At 32.1% G+C, this 19,075-nt stretch overlaps 3 protein-coding genes across 11 annotated transcripts in view; 2 read left to right on the top strand and 1 right to left on the bottom strand.

Annotated features, from left to right (window-relative positions):
• The window catches only part of LOC148234590 (uncharacterized), a 109,592-nt gene extending 100,545 nt beyond the window's left edge, over positions 1 to 9,047 (top strand). The window contains exons 2-8 of the mRNA XM_088188336.1: positions 1,015 to 1,920; positions 3,185 to 3,386; positions 3,533 to 3,664; positions 3,945 to 4,129; positions 4,203 to 4,346; positions 5,237 to 5,361; positions 8,088 to 9,047. Coding sequence (XP_088044462.1) covers positions 1,015 to 1,920; positions 3,185 to 3,386; positions 3,533 to 3,664; positions 3,945 to 4,129; positions 4,203 to 4,346; positions 5,237 to 5,361; positions 8,088 to 8,179 — 1,786 coding nt within the window. The 3' untranslated portion in view covers positions 8,180 to 9,047. The remainder of the gene's footprint in view (positions 1 to 1,014; positions 1,921 to 3,184; positions 3,387 to 3,532; positions 3,665 to 3,944; positions 4,130 to 4,202; positions 4,347 to 5,236; positions 5,362 to 8,087) is intronic.
• A 340-nt stretch (positions 9,048 to 9,387) lies between these two features.
• Positions 9,388 to 17,621, bottom strand: LOC148234589 (uncharacterized). 8 transcript variants are annotated; one of them, XM_088188338.1, is made up of 10 exons: positions 16,936 to 17,541; positions 16,007 to 16,154; positions 15,812 to 15,945; positions 15,645 to 15,730; positions 15,523 to 15,572; positions 15,183 to 15,327; positions 14,061 to 14,774; positions 11,344 to 13,993; positions 9,621 to 10,058; positions 9,388 to 9,558 (listed from the first exon to the last, which is right to left on the bottom strand). In XM_088188338.1, exons 2-8 carry the CDS (start codon positions 16,064 to 16,066, stop codon positions 13,704 to 13,706), a joined length of 1,479 nt encoding a protein of 492 aa, XP_088044464.1. In that variant the 5' UTR covers positions 16,067 to 16,154; positions 16,936 to 17,541; the 3' UTR covers positions 9,388 to 9,558; positions 9,621 to 10,058; positions 11,344 to 13,703. The 8 variants fall into 8 exon arrangements, 4 of the variants coding, with proteins under 4 accessions (XP_088044464.1, XP_088044463.1, XP_088044466.1 ...); XM_088188337.1 differs by having other exon boundaries at positions 16,007 to 17,541; XM_088188340.1 differs by lacking the exon at positions 14,061 to 14,774 and having other exon boundaries at positions 16,007 to 17,621.
• Positions 12,216 to 19,075, top strand: part of LOC148234588 (uncharacterized) — a 34,679-nt gene continuing 27,819 nt past the window's right edge. For both annotated transcript variants that reach the window (XR_015810165.1, XR_015810170.1), the window contains exon 1: positions 12,216 to 12,356. The gene's annotated coding sequence lies outside the window, so the exon portion shown is untranslated. The remainder of the gene's footprint in view (positions 12,357 to 19,075) is intronic.

The raw sequence follows: 19,075 nt of genomic DNA, 5'->3' as shown, positions 1-19,075 counted from the left end.
AAGACTTTTTATAACAATATTACGAATCGAGTGAAGCACATCTAAACCGAATTTTGACCAATAGGAGAGCGCAAAAAACAATTATCCCTTCTCAGAAGTCAAAAATTCACGTCAAAAGCAATAAAATCATGCCGTCGCCGTCGCAGTGGGAACGCTCGTTACCGAGCGTTCCCACTGCGACGGCGCCGACACGATTTTATTGCTTTTGACGTGAATTTTTGCCTTCTGAGAAGTGATAATTGTTTTTTGCGCTCTCCTATTGACCAAAATTCGATTTTTAATATATTTAAAATCGAAAAATTTTCATTTTTTTGGGTGAACTACTATTTATTATAGGAACAAAATTAAAGCCAGTTTATACAAGTAAAAGTATAGAAAAAAAATATTTTTTAATTTTACAAAAAAAAAATAAAAAACTAGAAACGGATACTCGCGTCCTAGCGGTATTCAAACGGTTAAAAGCAGCCAGAGTGATATGTGCAACTATCACGTCGCTACTGTTCATACTAATACCTGACAGATAGATTATATTTTCACTGGTAAAAATGTATTCCGATATGATTTCTATGAGCTTTTTAAATATTTTTATTATTAAGATTCATAGTATTTAATTAAATTACAATTAAATTTTCTGGACAAATTCAAGGGAGGGCAAATGCTCTTATCTCCACATACAACAATATATTGGTTTAGCTAATCCTAGACATTCATTTGAAAATGTAGATTAATCATGAACTATTAATTCTACAAAAATCATTAAGATACAGTTATATAATACGCAAAAAAGTATGTTATAAAAAATAAAATAATTTAGAACTAGACACAGCGTGTGTTTTTAATAGGCTTATTCAAAACGTCTCACTTTTTACATACTTCTACGAAAATATAATACATAATCAACATTACAAAACATAGTTGGAGGTGAAGAGTTCGTCACGATTCTTTTCGTATCTAGTCTTAGAAAGTGACGATGAGATTAGCGCGTGTTATAATAATTTATTATTTTAATTTCAGAGAGCAGTACATCTTTAACGTGTTCGAGGTGATCGTCAGCACTTTGGAGAGCAAGTTACAGAGGATAGAAAACTTAGACAAGGCCGTCGAGCATTTGATGAGACGCTTGGAGGCTTTGGACTCCAGGGTCAACGACAACATAGACAAGACCGACTCCATCATCAGTAAGCTGAGGACCATTGACGTAAGATTGTTCCATCAGCAAGGAAAGAATCTGGGTAAAGACAGCGGTCAAGGCGAACGGTCGTCCGATAAGCCCAAAGGAGACGGAGAGAGCCTGGACATGCGCTTGGTGTCTTTAGATCAGAAAGTTTCCGATATCGACACCAAATTGGTCGGATTGAAGAATCAAATAGATAGTAACTTTCTGCCGGTGGACGACATAAACGCAGAAGCCAGCGAGAAGAAGCCGATAAGCATGAACGTGCTGGAGATCACCAAAGCGATGAACGCCGAGATAATGAACCACATCACCAAAGAACTCGACCAGCTGAGAACCGCCACTGGAAACGTCGATAAGAAGCTACAGTTTCACATCAATCTGGTGTCTGAGAATCTAGGCAAAGTGCTGAACATGGTCTCAGATATTCACACGTCCGTCGTCGAGACTAATAAGTTGGACACTTTGATCAAACGCGTCATACCCATCGTGAACGTCTCCGAGAAAATGGACCAAGTTTGGAGCGTGGTGGTCGGAAATAAAGGACCTCTGGATGATTTATTGATCAGTCAAATCAAACCAGAGAGATTGATTAGCCAGTCGCCGAAAGAACAGATCCACGACGACTCCAGAAGCAAAGGACAACACAACCAAATCGATAACAAAACTAAGAAGCAAGACATCATAGGTGTGGAAGTATTGAAATCTGAATCGGAAGCGATCAGGACCGAAGAACCAGAAACATAGTAAGACAAATTCTATCTTGTATTTTTACATTTTTATTTGCTTGCATCTGCGCTATATTGCCATATTTATCTGTGTATTATTTGCAGGTTTATTTTTTAATATTGAAAATATTTTAAATCAACATACTAATATGGATACATACACTAAAGACATTTCTAATGTAATATTTTATTTTTACACGCATAATTTTACCTTTACGCAATGCTATTTAAATATGTCAAATTTGTGTAAAACTTTTTTTACCTCATTTGGATTTATTTAAAAAAAAAATATTTTCCAATCACGAGTCAATATGGCGAATTTCTGAATTTTTATAGTCATTGCAGCTAAATTTTTTTTAGGAGTTTATCGCCAGCAATTAATCGCTAGCAGTTTAGCGCTAAATAAAGCCGGTTTTATCTATTTAAAACTAAAATTATTTTGAGTCTTATTTTAAGTATGATAAATTGACTAATCCATATTTTTTTAATTTTTAGGCATGAAATGGGTGTTTTAAAGCTTAAAATTAATTCAACAATATTTAATAAATTATCACGATAATTTTTTTCTGCAATGATAAAATAACTAGGGTCATATACAATTACATATTTTTTTCTATAGGATCTCGTTTTGTATATATATATTTAATTTTGTCATTCCTGCGGTACTCCACCATGAGCAAAATACGTTCACATACTGACAAAGTTACGTTATTTCCGAAAAATAAGGTTTTTCTAAATCGGTATAAATGACGTCGACGTGTATTTTAATAGAGAGAGTTGCAACACGAATGAAAACCGTGTTACTGGTCCACTAAATCCTATCGACTTGTGGGGAATAACTTAACTGCCGGATCGGAGTGAATCCGCGAATCAAAATACAATGAAATTTTCAGTGGCCTGAGCTTTCCAAAATTACATAATTTATTTCTAATGCTGGAACGTGAGATAAAATTGCTTCGAGATTAAGAAATGTTACAACCAAAATAAACATATTAAATCATTCCATTCTCTGAGGTAGTATAGTTGAGAGAAGAGCCTCAAGACATTTTTATACAATATAGTACGCGTTGAAATAAATGTTTTGTGTATTTTATATAAATTATGTTCCGATATACAACGTGCTAGTATTTATATATTTATTCTATTATATTGCATTCTTGCGTTATATTTATTTTTACTTTAATATTCTCATATGCGTATCTATGTTTCTTCTTTTATGCATTTTATATTATCGTTTTGATTACATCGACGAGCAGTAATTTATTATTATATTATACTATAGTCGCAGTCCGGCCAAAGAAATCGTCGTGAAAGAGTCTGTCGTTGCTAAAGACAACGCCACGATTAAAGACACGTCCTCAGTCGGAAACAGAGATCCTGCGTCCAGGAAGGGAGGAGTGATATTCCCAAGCGTCAAAAACAAACCGTCAATCGCCAACACCACTTTCACCACCGACGTCATCGCCAATTACAAAGATATCAGGGTAAGAACAAAAATTTACCCAAGGGGATGTCTCCTAACAGTTTATCGCAAGCGATGCACTGCGCATGCGTATATCAGCAGCGGTTAACAATGTGCGTTTGTGAAACCCACCGCCTCTTCAACATGCGTATTCTTTATTTCATCCAGGGTTACTCTTGCGTTGATCTGCTCAACGCTGGAATGCGCCAGTCCGGAGTCTACTACCTTCAGATCAGAGGCACTACTTACTGGTTCTTGAAAGTGTTCTGTGAGCAAGACATTGCTGAGGGGGGATGGACGGTGAGATGTTTTACATTTTATTCTTCAACAATTTTTTAAGTCACACTTTTATTATTTTTGTAATGTGATTTAAATGTAAAGCTTTTTAAATCACTCATTAGTTTTCTCTTTGCATGTATGCTTTTTATGTTACAGTCATTATTTGTTGTGCAACAAATAATGGAAATAATATACAAAAATAGCAAAAAACAATTATTTTATTTATAGTGATTTTTTATACATAGAGCTCAAAACTCAATAAGTAAAATGTAGCATAATTTTAATAATAATGTCATTAAAGGTGATACAAAGAAGAGGTAATCTCGGAGTTCCTGAAAATTTCAACAGAGATTGGGCCGATTACAAGAATGGTTTTGGAGATCCAGCTAAAGAGTTTTGGCTCGGTAACGAAAATATATACATGCTGACCAATAACGAAGATTACATACTAAGAATAGAGCTCGAAGACTTCGAAGGCAACAAAAGGTTACATTAAATTCTTATTAGTTCATTCATGTATTATTTGCTCATAAATAAAAATATGATTATATAATTTCAGATATGCTCAGTATTCCCACTTCAAAATATACTCAGAGAGTGAATATTATAAATTAGAAATTGACGGATATGAAGGAAACGCCGGTGATTCGTTAAACGATCCTTGGTACGGCTCGAACAACAGTCCATTTTCTACGTACAATAGGTAAAATATGCTTCATAAACTATTCATCGTTAGAAAACAATGTATTAGGTTTCAGAGCAAGAGGTTTTATTAATTTTCTTTGAAATGAATTAAATACTAGTATTATTTATTAAGATTAAGTGAAAATACAGAAAATACGTATGTGTTATACTTAAAAAATGGACATTAATTTGATTGATACAAGTTTAAAATGTATGATATATGATAATGTTTCTGACACTGATGATCATTGTGTTATTTTTTAATATATAAAAAAGCGATATCTTAAATTTTAACAATTTTTTGTTCTTATTGTAGTGGTAAATGTATTACATGTACATGCCACAACATTAGGGACTATATTTCCTATATGTTAGACCTTATTTCTATAATATAGTAATGTATTCATTAGTATTTAATATACTACAAGATTATGCCATTAATATAAGATACATATATTTATAATTTCAAGCTGATTTCATCTAAATTACTAGTTTTTTCAATAATATGCTTTGACAATATACTCAACAATTTTGATAATAATGCATAGCATATTTTTTAATAATGTAAAGCTGAACTTTGCAATCTTAAATGCAATTATAAATGAATAAAATATAAGTGATTTCCTTAGTACTGAAATCGATACAAAATGAACATAAAAATATGTTAATAGAACACTTTTTTTAGTTACATCTAGCAAATCAGCTATTACATATTTTTAAGTGAATATAATAATCCAATTTATAGCACTAGTGTATTATATATTATCTCAGACTGTAATATTATGATACATACATATATTATTGTCTTATATTATACATAAGTTCAGATAAGTCAAAATCTGTATATCTATGAATAACATTTTTCGAGAAAAATGTGTTTCTTTAAAACATTATTTTTTAATCTTTCAGGGATAACGATAGATCATCGTTGAATTGCGCTTCGATGCTGAAGGGAGGGTGGTGGTGGAAATCTTGCGGTCGTGGATTAAATGGACTTTATTTGGATGATCCCCAAGACTTAACAGCCAGACAAGGTATTACTTTTAACTAATATGTTCTTTATTATTTTACTATATAGCTAAGTTAGTGAATGTGAATATCTATAAAAAAATATTATTTGATTTAGATGCTCATTTTATATAATGCCCTTCATCTAACAAAATAATGTATTGCTCTAATGACTTAATTTAATGTTAGAATCATTGGATGACTAAGAAACTGGAGGACATGTGAAGATTTTGCAACATTTTTTTGATAGAATTCAAGTCAAATTCTTCTTAAAAAAATATATTACTCCTAATATTAGATTTTTACATACATCATTTTTTTAAATCAAACATAAATGAGTTGACACTAACATGAAAAGTGAAGTAGCAATAATTGAAGTAGCTATATTTTTACAAGAGAAAGAAAAAAAATTATATAGAGTATTAAAGCCAATGCTGTGCCATTGACCCTTGTAATATATTCTTATACTTGAATCGAAGGAACAGAAGTGACATTTTTGCAAAGTCGCTGCACTTAAATCAAAACTGGAACGACGTTTGATAAAACGCAACTATACCAATTTTTATAATATGAGAAATATCCTTCTTTCTGATATCACCGCATGGACTACTTTAGTTAGTATCCACTCGAATGGCAAGTAGATTAGTAATCCTAATGCTCATATGCAAAAGGATGACTATGTCTATGTTTTCAACTCATGACAGAATTAAGACCAAAACTAGAAATCGGTTAGATGCAAGATAGACTTTCTAACAGCTGTTAAAGCTTATTGAAATATTGTTTAAAACTGTTAGTCCGTGGCTTATACGTGCAAACTCATCTGATAGTTTATGTTCCTCGAAAGTTTTGGAAGAGTTCCGCGTTTACGGAATAGTGAACAAAACAAGTATCCGTAACTAAAAGCTGTTCTTAATGATTGTGTTAAAATTGTCAATTTTATCAAATCAAGGATATTGAATGCAAGAATTTTGAAAATGTGAGTAGTTTATATCAGACCTTGAAGAATATTATTTATTTATTTTATTAATTTATTTAGCAAATAAAACTAATTGTTTAAATTAGCTATAATAGCTAAAAAGAATAATAAATCAAAATATAAAAAAACCATTGGCTAACCAACTTTTGCACCCCCCCCCCCCCTCCTAGAAAAACTGAAATGACGTCCCGTGTTATTCCTTAATAAAAACAGTTTCGAATCTACCCAGAAAATATTTTTTTAAATACATATGTCATTTCAGTGAAACCATATCGGAATACATTTTCACCGGTATATATATATTTTTACCATTAGTAGAATTATATGATTTTAACCTTGCCATACGTAGTAATAAATATTTACATACTTACCAATAATAATTTATATGCGATGTATAAATGTTACAGTGAATGTATATTTTTCGGTGAAATTATGTATATTTTCATTAGTGAAGTCCAAAATATAATATAATATAATTTGATTGATAGGCGCTAATATGCTGCTTTAAAATGACTATGAAACTCAATTTGACAGTTGCGAAACGTCCACTTGCTGTTCAAACCCAAACCTAACTTAATAAAAAATTTAAAATAAAAATTAGTTTTAGAACTTTTATCCAAAAGAAGTACAGGCGAATGTCGTATCTCGCATTTTGCCCAATAGTTACTCTGCATGTCGATATTACACTATGTTTTAAAAACATGTTAGCTATCCTTATCGATATTACAACGGACTTCTGATATGAGAGTGTCAAATATATTCAAACAGAATTTAAAAAAATAGGAGATTCTCAGAAGTCGAAAATTCATGTCAAAAGCAATAAAATCGTACCGTGCTGCAAAAAAATTATTTTTGAAAAAAATCTACACAGTAAAAGTTTATGTAAACTTTTTTTTTAAATATAGTATATGACATATATAATGCTTTTTAGTAGTTCTCAGTGTAGGTCTATATGAATATAGACCATGATCTAGAATATAGAACCGAACGTTCTAACTACTATTAACATGAATTTTTAACTACTGACTAATATAGATTAAATAAGGATTGGTTGAAGTATACTAAACTCGAATTTTGACCAATAGTAGACCGCAATAAACAATTATCCCTTCTCAGAAGTCAAAAATCCATGTCAAAAGCAATAAAATTGTGTCGGCGCCGTCGCAGTGGGAACGCTCGGTAACGAGCGTTTCCACTGCGACGGCGCCGACACGATTTTATTGCATTTGACGTGGATTTTTGACTTCTGAGAAGGGATAATTGTTTATTGCGGTCTACTATTAGGCAAAATTCGGCTTAGATGTATTACATTAAATTTTTACATCTTAGAAGTCGTAATAATAATATAAAAAAGTCATAAACTAAACGCTATATAAGCGAGCATTTCCACTACTACTGCAACGGCAAAATTTTACTGCTTTTGACTTATAAGAAGCGATAATCATAAACGGTACAGCCAGAGGTGTAAATTGTACAGAAGTGTAAATTTATATAATAATATCCCTAGAACAATCCGTAGCGGGTTACCTCAACGGAATAAAGAAACATCTTCATGCATTAATGAAATTGAAATGTCAACTTTTGCCCCCAACTCCTTTAAGAAAATCTGAAACTCTGTATGGAAGGTTGAAGACTTCTGATTTAGATCAATAATAAAAGCATAGCTTTATATTTATAGTAATGTTTGTGTCCATTTATAATCAAATTAGTATTATAAAATAATAATGTAATCATAACATGATATAAAATATTAATGTTATTGTATTTTCTTCTTAGGAATTGTCTGGTTCCGTTGGAGGGGCTGGGATTACACTTTGAAGAAGGCTTCTATGATGATAAAACCTAAAGGGCCTCAAAGTAATACTTGAGAAGGCAGCAAAAGTAGAAAAAATGTGTAAATTGTATTAATATATTATATTTATCTAGATGTATATTTAATAATTTATTATTAAACTGATAGTTTTAGATTTTAAAGTTAAATTATCAGTTAAGTATAATTTATACACGGTAAATATAAATTGATATTATATAAAAAAAAATTAAATTAAATAGTGAATTAAATAATATATCATGTCGTTCAACGTCTATCGAAATCACAATTGGTTGATAGTTTTTTAAAATGTTCAACGCGATTTTCAAGATACGATATATGATATAAAATGGCAATTAACATTTAAGACTGCGTCGTCAAAAAAATAATGAATACAAGTTTTGATACCTACATAAATATTTATATTGTTAGCAATCCCATTTTATTAAAAATTTACTGTAAATATATAAAATGTGTACATAAAATAAATTTTATTTAGTATGTGTATATTTATCACGATGTTATTATATTAAGAGATTATAAATAAATGAGGCTAAAATTTACATCTTTTTTTATTTTATTTTTCAACCAAGCACTGAACTTTTTCTGCAAATAAATCCTTGATTCCATATTTTCTATATGTTTAACAATAGATAGGCTGATTCACATTGATGGTATAAGAACCGGCGGTAAGTTAATTATATTTACATGGGACGTATTAACAATATTGCAAAACACAGTTCTGACCAGATCATAGATTTTAAAAAATGTGAATATTTTAGCTTGGCTTTTGATTCTAACTCTGACATTTCAGTAATATAATAATGTTCTGTATTCATTAGATACTGTACTTCGATTTTTTAAATATCTTCCTAAGAAGAATCAAACAATGTACAGAAGTACTTTTCTAGAGAAGAATAATAATGAAATCTTAAAAAATTGCTAGTATGTGTACTGATGGATGTCCTTTAATGACCGGATCCTAAATGGAATTTGATTTCCTGTTAAAAATAAATATAACGTTTAACTTCTATCATCGAGAAGTTGGGGTTTTGTCTTCTTGTTCGCGTGCATCTTTGACTCTCACCAGTAAGCCGTCTTACCTGGCTTTGAGGACCAGAACACTTAGATTACACCCGAAACACTTGGATTATATTAAAAATTATATACATAAAAAATTGACCGTTTCTTGTAGAAATTCGCAAGCACTTAGAAATTTAAAATACTTCAATGGAGCTATGTGTATATTAAAAAAATTGCATATACTAAAATTAAAAATCGTATTCAGTTCACAACTTTTATACAATTAAGAGTATGGATACAGTAAGTTGTTAAATATTGTATCTTGTCGAAGCCCCGTGCTTAACTGGCGTCTGATTTTTCAATTCAGCGGTGTCTTCGCCACCATCTTATTACTTTTTCTCAGACTTGTTTTCTCTGAAACGTATATGAAACATGAGTGAGAGTTCAAAGCGAGAAACGCTATAGAGATTAAATACCTTTTATGTTTCTTGTTGAAATCCTGCGCATTCAGCGTAAGATTTTTATTCATTCAGTATGTACAAACAAATATATCTTGTCCTTTACTGGCGTCTGATTACATTTTTTATGTTCCTCAAATCAATAGATGTCGGCACCGCCATCTTATTCATTTATTTCTCAGACTTGTATTTAGCTTTTAGCTCTGAAACATAAATGACGAAGAATCCGAGTTTGGTGAAGGCACTGTGTCAAATGCCTCTCTTATTGATATATCAACAATAAGTTTTAATTCTTCCAATTCAGGTATCAAGCTGAGTAGGAACATGTTGAGACTGTAGTGGCTGATTCGTTCACAGTTGATTCTGCCAAATAGTATGGCTTTGTATTTGCTTCAGATCCACTTTTACGCATAAAAACTGTACGAAGATTACGTCACCTCTCTTTGCACTCGGCAGCTGAAATCAAAGGGAATAAGCATTACAACTTTCAAATTTTTTATTTAATTATCATATCATATTTATTTAATTATTTAATAAAAATCCTCGAAAAATGGTTCGGCAAACGGAAGATTTCGATTAACCCGAAAAAAGCGCAGCGGTGTTCTTCACCAGGAAGCCCGTAAATAAATATAAACACAGTCACCATGTTCGGTGAGGAGATTCCGTGGAGATGCGAGAAACTCGCTACTTTAGTCTCACTCTCGACGAGAGACTCAATTGGAGACGGCACGTCGAACACGTACGTCGGAGGATTGGCAGCGCTTCGTCCGATTTTGGGCTGGCGTAGCAAACTTTACCTCAAGAATATGATTCGACCGATAATGACGTATGCGGCTCCGTTATGGATTGTAGGTATTCAGAACAAAATACTGAGGGAGGCTGTACACGCCCCGTGATTCATCCGAATGAACACCAACATCATATTAATCTTGGAGCACACGAAAGAGCTCTCGAGCAGTTTCCACAAAACGCTACCCTCAGTACCGAACGTAACGATAAAAAATCTGTCTAACTGCAGCGACCTATACGGAAATCCTCACCAGTGGGATGTATTGAATTATAAACCGCCATAAACCATAACCGTTTTCAGCATGTAATTGTCCATTTTTGTAGACACCAACTAGTAAATGTTAAATAAAAATTAATTAGGACTTTTAATCCTCGGATTTTATGAAAATGAATGACAAATTTCGGATGTGATCAACAAATAGAAATTGCTGCGTACACAGATTTAATGCAGGCTAATTTTTTTCCTTATGATTTGTGAATTGTTATTCACTGACAATCATTCACAGGTAAAAGTGACGTTTAGCGTTCGATATTGTCAAGTTGGCAGCACTGCAGAGCATAGCTTACACCTACATGCACACACACTTACTCGTTGAAAGTTTGACGTTTGGCGAGTAACGCGCGCGTGGCATTGCATTACTATTTGTTGATCCCACGATGGCAGGAAGACGACACAGCTCAACGACAATAACAGACGAACTTTTAGCTTTGGAAGAGATTTGGAAGAGTGCAATTCGGGACTAAAGAGAGTCTATTCAAGTCGTATCTAGATGAATTCGTATTCAGAAACTACTTTAGAGATGAGGATGTATTCCACTAGTGTCGCCACTATCGCTATTAAACGTCAAGTGTCCGTTAGTTCAAAATTAACCGTGTGTGCTGCCAACTTAATAATATCGAACGCTAAACGTCATCTTTGCCGAAAAAAGTATTTTATTGTTTCAAAGTTTACCTTGAAGGACACTTCTATGAATTTTTCTATCGTACAGGCACCAAACAGAAATGACGTGAGCGTAAACAAAACTGGTTCGATTTATCGCCACTAATGTCGCCACTGTCGCTATTAAACGTCAAATGTCAGTTAGTTCAAAGTTATCCGTTTAGTGCAGTCAAATAAGGATTTAACCTTGGATTGAAAGACAGAAAGCTGAAATTTTGCACTTAACTTTGTTTTGTCGTTCTTAAGATTGAATGTACGCTAGTCAAACTTTTGATCCCTACGGGCGACTTGTTTTTTAAATTATTGGCGTCGGTCTACTAAATTCGTATATGTTAAGTGATCATAAGAAAAGTGGTATTTTAAAGCCAAAAATAAGTTTAAATTTAAAATTAACATAGATAATACCGCAGTGAGAACGATCGTTACCGAGCGTTCCAACTGCGACGGCGCCGATACGATTTTATTGCTTTTGACGTGGATTTTTGACTTCTGAGAAAGGATAATTGTTTTTTGCGTCCTCCTATTCGTCAAAATTCGGTTTAGATATGCTTCATTCGATTCTCACTTAGTGTCCTCTATACACCTTAGTTCGTAGTATTCTTAAATTGCTATCTATAATTTGGGATACCCGAATAACCAAATACTAAATTTTAGTCGAAAAGATTCAAAAAAGGTTTTTAAGATACCTACCTATATAAAGAGATATATTGTGTTTTAATATGAACGTTTGAGAAGCTGCGCGTGCTTGATGTCACCTGGTCTGAGTAGGAAATGCGTTTGTGTTCGTGCAATGACAAAAAGGCATAGCATGGTCTCGTTCTGCGCTCGATTAGAAATATTTCGGTCTCGACAGTTAATATCTATGAAATACTATAGTTGCTTAGGGCCTGTTTATTTATTTTATTATGACGAAAACTAGGCGGCACTCTGGTAACACTGATATGATGGCGGCGGAGGGCAACACGTTCCTTCTACCACGGCGGTGTCTCGTCCGTCGATCAATTACATAGCATATAATTTACCATGTAAGTAAACCCTATATATTTTCAATAAAATCATACTGCAGCGACTTAATCTGTGTCTAATTGCCATCCAACACCATGAGTTTCTCAAAGTATTTATTTTACTAAACAATAAAATGAGCTAAAAATTACAGTATAAATATTTTTTTAAATTTTATTTATTTTCGACTAATAATTTAGCTATACTTATAAATTTAACATGCAAACATCATAAAAAAAATGTTTTATAATAATCTAGATTACTGCAATAAGATTATAAAATTGTATGCGAATGTGCCATAGCAATGTCTAGGCACTAGGAGTCTAGAGGGGGCAGAGATTACTCAATACATTGGCACCGATCACCGATGTTCTTATATTTGAATACAAAAATTCTCGCGAGAATATTTTTTTAAGTTAGTTTTCATTGTTATTATTGAATAACATTTTGTTAGATCTCAAAATAAAATTTAAAATAAAATACATATTATATTAAAATATTTATTGCTTATACATAAAATGTACATGTACATATAAATTATAAACTGAACATAAAAAAGACTTATTATATTAAAAACTAAAATTTTCGTGAGAATTATATTTTTTTAAGATACTTTTCCATTGTTATTTGGAAAATATATAGAAAATATAAACCGAACTTAAAAAATACTTATTATAATTTATTTCCCTACCCTTGGACCACGGATGACACCTAAGTTTAAAGTTAAAATTTTGCCAAGCAATTACATAAATGATAAAAAAGAAAAAAAACTAAAAAATGAAATACGTTATAAAACATATTTAAAAATAAAATACATTTTTAAGAAATCAGTCATCGGCAACGAAGTGCAGGTCAGTTAATTTCCCATTTGAGAAATTTACGGGTAGGTAAATTGTCAGTGAACTTGACTAGAACTACCAAAAACAATTCAAAATATCATTTCAGTAGTTTTGCTGTGTACAAAGCTGATTTATACCAACCCTTATACAGAGGATGATACCTAAATTTAAAGTTAAAATTTTGCCAAGCAATTACATAAATGATAAAAAAGTAACAAATTAAAAACGTTAAGTAGTGGTTTTTAATAAATCAGTCATCGGTAACAAAATGCGGGTCAGCCAATTTCCCATTTGAGAAATTCACGGGTAGGTAAATTGTCAGTGAACTTGACTAGAATCGCAACATTGATTTACAAGAAGCTTGATTTTGCAATTTGCCCGTTGTAGAAATAAAAATGACATTCCCCATTTTCATTAATTCCTTTTAAACCATCAGCTGATTGTCGACATTTATGCGGTAATAAATGTCAATAAGTTATTTATTTGTAAACATTTAGACGATACATATAACAATATGATAAAAAATTATGTTTACAAACAATTTATCAATGAAAAACAAGTACAAAAATGTATATCTACAGAATTAATTACAAAACACTTTCGTTTGCTGTACACCGTTCTCGCGTTCTCATATTCATGGTCAAAATTGTTGCAAACGACGATTTTTACAGCAGGCGAACACACTGTCCTGATGCAGTCTTCGTTTATTTTAGATCTGATGAAATTTATAATCGACATGCCTTTAATATTAACGCCCCACATAGACAAAACTTTTAATTTTTTTAATGACCATATAGAAGCAAAAGTTTTTTCTGTGATTTCTGTAACAATTTAAAAAATAATTATGCTTTTAAAAAATAACGTAAATGTTTCATGTCAGTTTCTCACCTAATAATAGATATTGATGGCATATATTCAATTCAATCAATTCGGTGCAATTTATGGAAATATTTCTTAGCAAATTGTCACTGATAGTTTGGCTTGCCACTGTTAGACTAAGTTTTTTCAATTTTTTCATGTTCAATATCGGCTCCAGTCCTGAGGACAGCTGTTTCACTTTCAGCTCGAAAGATTCAAGTTGTGGAAACAATGTTAATACTTCGAACATATAAGTACTATCCAAACGCGTACATTGTAAGTGTAATTCTTTTAGATTATTCATAGCCACACCTTTTCCGATAGTCAGAATACGCGGTATACGTAAATCTATTAATTTGAGCTTCATTAGATGGCTTACGTCTAAACGTGCCAAAAAATTCGGTGAATAATAGATATTCTGGACTGCTAGCTCTTCCAACTTAAATGTGCAGTTTTTGAATTTAATTTGATCTAAGACACATTGATTAAGATGCAGTAATTTCAGATTGTTGCATTTACTCATCAAGTAATTCCAGTAAGATGACATTAAACTGGTAACGGACAGTTCTTTAAGATCGGGACACATTTTTGCAATCATGTACGGCGTTCTGTTTACATAAGAATTATGTGTGCTGGATAAATATAAAGATTTCAAATTACGACCAATTTTATGTAATAATAGATGCAACTTGGGTGTGCGATATATGGATGGTACATCTTCCTGTATTTTAAACTCAACGATACCTAGAAAAATGTAGACATGTTATTAGATTAAAACCATTTCAACAGTGCAGCGGTGGAATCTGTATAAAATAAAATCATCTAGCGGTCGTTTTTGTTATAACACATTGAAGTTAGTCGCGAGTGACATAATGAATATTTCAGGATTTGTTTTGTATATAACTACATTTATTTACCAATTTCAATGATTAAATATTCGTATACATAATAATTGGTAAATAAATTTATGTTTCAGTTACAAATCAATACTCAATAATAAAGGTATTATTTTTTCTCACCATCTGAGCAATATTCGTTTGACTTAACAAAAGCCATAAACAGCATAAATAATTTAAAAATAATTAAATTTCAAATTTAAAAAAATTGTTAATGGTAATTCTCACCAATTACGTAAGCAATGATATTAATTACCTTTATATTTTTCGTTGACGAGATATTTCCACTGTTTGCAGACCCGTTCGGATTGAATCAATTGTTCCAGCGGCAAATAGCTAAATATTTCCATAAAGCAATATTCATTCAACACGTTCAAAATATTATCTTTGTCTTGTATATTCTGAAAAATAGACATTTAATTTAATTTAATATTTTCATATGATTAACTTCTTAATCGGGCTTTGCGTTCTGTTCATTTTATGACATATGAATTTAACTTTTAAATTTAAATTTAAGTTTGCAAAATTAACTGCCTGTTCAGAATCAAGAAACTGCCCGGTCAGGAGGTTAATTAGATTTGATCTTATATAATTACAATTATTGCGTCACTCGGTGGTATCCAACGTACACTTTTAAAGATATCTCCTGAAAAAGTAAACATTTAAATTTTTTATATGTGTATAATAATTTTTAAAGTAAAAATATTGTTAAGTATACCAATTTTTTTATTTTTTTGAAACCAAAAGTCCGCTGGGGTGATTTCCAAAACAGCATTATCGATAACAACTTTGCCAGACAGAGCTCTTAAAAGAGAAAAAATAATTTAATTCTTTAACTGTAATTTTATTTTAAAAGTCAATGTTTAGCAATGCAATGACTCATACAAGGCCGCTTCCAAGTTATTGTCAAACGTGATCAAGGCATAAACATTACGCCTGATGGTATGGGTGCATTTGAAGGTGACATCGACGATTTTTCCAAATTCACAGAAATGTTGTATAATATTTTGACGCTTCACCTATAAAGCATTTTTTTATTGTATACCAAAATATTACACTATTTATATTCAAATCTCTTACATTATTTGGGAGTTTGGTTACGTGTAATGTAGTGATTGGTACACCTTCACACGTAATCATTTTATCTTTATGTCTGCAAGTAAAGTTGGAATATTCTACAACCAGTTCAGTTTGATTCTCGGAGCGACAATGAGATCAGTTTCGCCACCTAAAAAAGTGTTTTAATTAGCAACAGAAAATTATTTATTTATTTAACGACTGCAGAAAATTATAAAAAATATATCACCTAAATAAACAGCTTAAAAAATAAATTAAATTTTTTCCGACAAAATACTTTTAGTTATATAAATATACTTGTTTACTTCAGTTATTAAATATGTTAAAATAACATTATTTTATTTAAGACATGATCAGAATACAACATATAAAAAATAACCAACCAGAATGCTTTATATTTTTGATGAAATTATTTTCTTAAAATATTATTAACAGTATTAGATATTAGTTTATGCCCCCACTTGCTACTCACAGCTTAAGAAAATTAAATATGATCGATAATCAAATATAATAATAAAAATATCGCAGAAGAACTACTGAGAACATGTAATACCATTCACGAAAGCTTCGGCAATGTTATCAGTTTATTTAATACAAATAAGATATTCAAAATTGTTATTAATGTATTAAGAATAATAATATATTGACAGTGGCGTAGCTAGGGTATGTGGTGCCCGGGACGATCCTTAAAATTGCCGCCCCCCCCCTATACATTTTTTGTATGGTCATAAAATCAGCATTTCTTAAAATAATTAATTGGTTATTGTTAATCTTTTGCTATTCGTGGATATATACCTATATATAGTGCATTTAGGGTTAAGTACCACACTAGACGATCCCATCGCAAATATGCCGCCCCCAAGCAAGTGCCGCCCGGGCGGCCCGCCCCCCTCGCCCCACCATAGCTACGCCACTGTATATTGATAGCTTACTTGAATTCAGCAGAGCGCGAACGGACCACGACGCAATGACCGGCACAGATTTGAGGTTATAATTTTTGTAACCGTCCTTAAGCCTCACAGTTGGGGGGAGAATAACGATGACGTAATATTGTTTAAAACTGTAAAATATTCAAATAAATCTCTGGAAAGTTATATTGATATACAAAAAAAGCAGATATAATTAATAATCTATATATTTAACGCATGTAAAAGGATATGCAATTTTTGTTCTAATTCTAGAACAAAGATTCGCCACCTTTGTTCTAGAATATCATGTTTATATTGTATATCATTTCAAACGCTACAATATTATACATAATCTTGAACTAATAATGTATAAGAGATATCTACCGGGATTAGAACGTTGTTTACAGCTTATTTACTTGAATTCAGCAGAGCGCGAACGGACCAACGACGCAATGACTCGGCACGGATTTGGGGTTATACTTTTCGCGAGTATTGTTAAGCGTTTCAGTTGGGGAGAAAATTTGACGCCATTTAAAAAAACTTGGTTTAGTGATTAAATTTGTAAAATATTAAAATAAATCTTTGGAAAATCATATCGATTTATAAAAAATTCACGTAAGTTTATTAATCTATATATTTATTTTATTAAATTTAATCAATATATTTTAATATTCAATTTAAGTATTTAATCAAATAAATGTTAATTGGCAAACAAATTTTAACAAAAAATATTGATAAATTAGTGTATTATTAATGAAATATTTAGTTTCATTACAAAAATAGTTATTTTATGAATAAGGTAATTTAAATATAAATAATTATATATCAAAAATAGTTTTTGCTTTAAGTGAATGCAATTAAAATTAAATGCTACATTTTTTCTCATTACGATTGTAATTAAAAATGTTATTAAAAAAGCTGAGACCGTTGAAAACTTGGGGGTATTTTACAAAGATGACATTTGGAAAGGGGGGAGACGGGGAAAAGCATTTGTCTGTCTTTGAAATTGGTAAGAAAAATACACTCGGTTCTCTTTTTATCGGCGCCAGTCGACCACACGCTGGAGTTCGCCGTCAACAGTGTGTGAGAGTGAGGGACCTCTTTTGAGCTTGAAAAACCCCAGGCTCTTAAGAGGAAGCAAACTCTGAACACCCAACCGAGGTAGCGTCCTGTGGACTATCAATGACGAGCAAAGCACTACATTTCAACCCAGCAGGCTAATAAAGGCCCGGCCCTTAGAGACCGGGAGCTACAACTGGAACTGAGGCATCACGAAAGTGATGTTCAAGGATGAAGCATAGAAATGCAGGACCATGCAACGCTAATGCAATGCAAAAGCTATGCAACAGATTTGCAGGTGGTCAAGAGAGCGTTTCCCAACAACACTCGGGAGAAACACTACTGAAACTCTAACAAATAACGTAGTACTACGGGGGGTGGATCCCGCTCATCTGGTCCTTAAAAAGCTGGATGCCGCCCATTGGGTTGGATTCGTGTGGTCTTAGTACCGGTAAAGGCAGTGGTTTAAGCGATAGAAAAATTTAGTAACACTCTCTGGTTCTCTTTTCATGCGGTTTATATTTTAAGAAGCATTTTTTTAAATGAAACATTTTGACATGTTTAAAGGGTGAGAAATTCGGAGAATTTTGTCTCCGGATATATCCCTTTAATTCAGGTAATCCATTATTACTATTTCTTCCACCCAACTTAACAAGCATCATCCAACAATTGGATCAAGGCATAATTTCCACTTTCAAAAAATAATACATTAAGAGCACTTATCGATATATAGTGGATAAACTAAATAATGAGTCAATGACAGTAACTGATATTTGGAAAAGTTTTTCTATTTTGGACTGTTTAAGTAATGTTGCACTTGCTATCTCTCATATAAGACCACAAACTTTAAATTCTTGTTGGAAAGCAATTTGGCCCGAATGTGTTAGGCCCTCCGCACACGGAGCATCTGTTTTGCAACTAGAGTTGCAAATTTGTTGCATACTAGTCACACACACAACCAGTTTGCAATCAAATTAAAACCTCACACCGCACACGAGTGCAACTGATTCTGGATTATTTTGAGCAAAGTTCTCTCTAAGTTTGTAGTCACAAAGCTGTTTTTCGCAAAATGTCAAGTAGTAGTTCAGATGAAGAAGACTTAATT

Source organism: Plectrocnemia conspersa, unplaced genomic scaffold (assembly GCF_051122295.1).
Source record: "Plectrocnemia conspersa isolate PC_06_02 unplaced genomic scaffold, ASM5112229v1 ptg000006l, whole genome shotgun sequence".
In the NCBI taxonomy this organism is placed as follows: Eukaryota; Metazoa; Arthropoda; class Insecta; order Trichoptera; family Polycentropodidae; genus Plectrocnemia; species Plectrocnemia conspersa.
This window is presented reverse-complemented; position numbering and strand designations above follow the sequence as displayed.

Coding starts and splice junctions, on each gene's coding strand:
- LOC148234589 (XM_088188337.1), bottom strand. CDS start 16,066: ATGATTACGTGTGAAGGTGTACCAATCACTACATTACACGTAACCAAA. Junction 15,573..15,644: donor TCAAAAAAATAAAAAAATTG/GTATACTTAACA, acceptor TTACTTTTTCAG/GAGATATCTTTAAAAGTGTA. Junction 15,328..15,522: donor CACCGAGTGACGCAATAATT/GTAATTATATAA, acceptor TCTATTTTTCAG/AATATACAAGACAAAGATAA.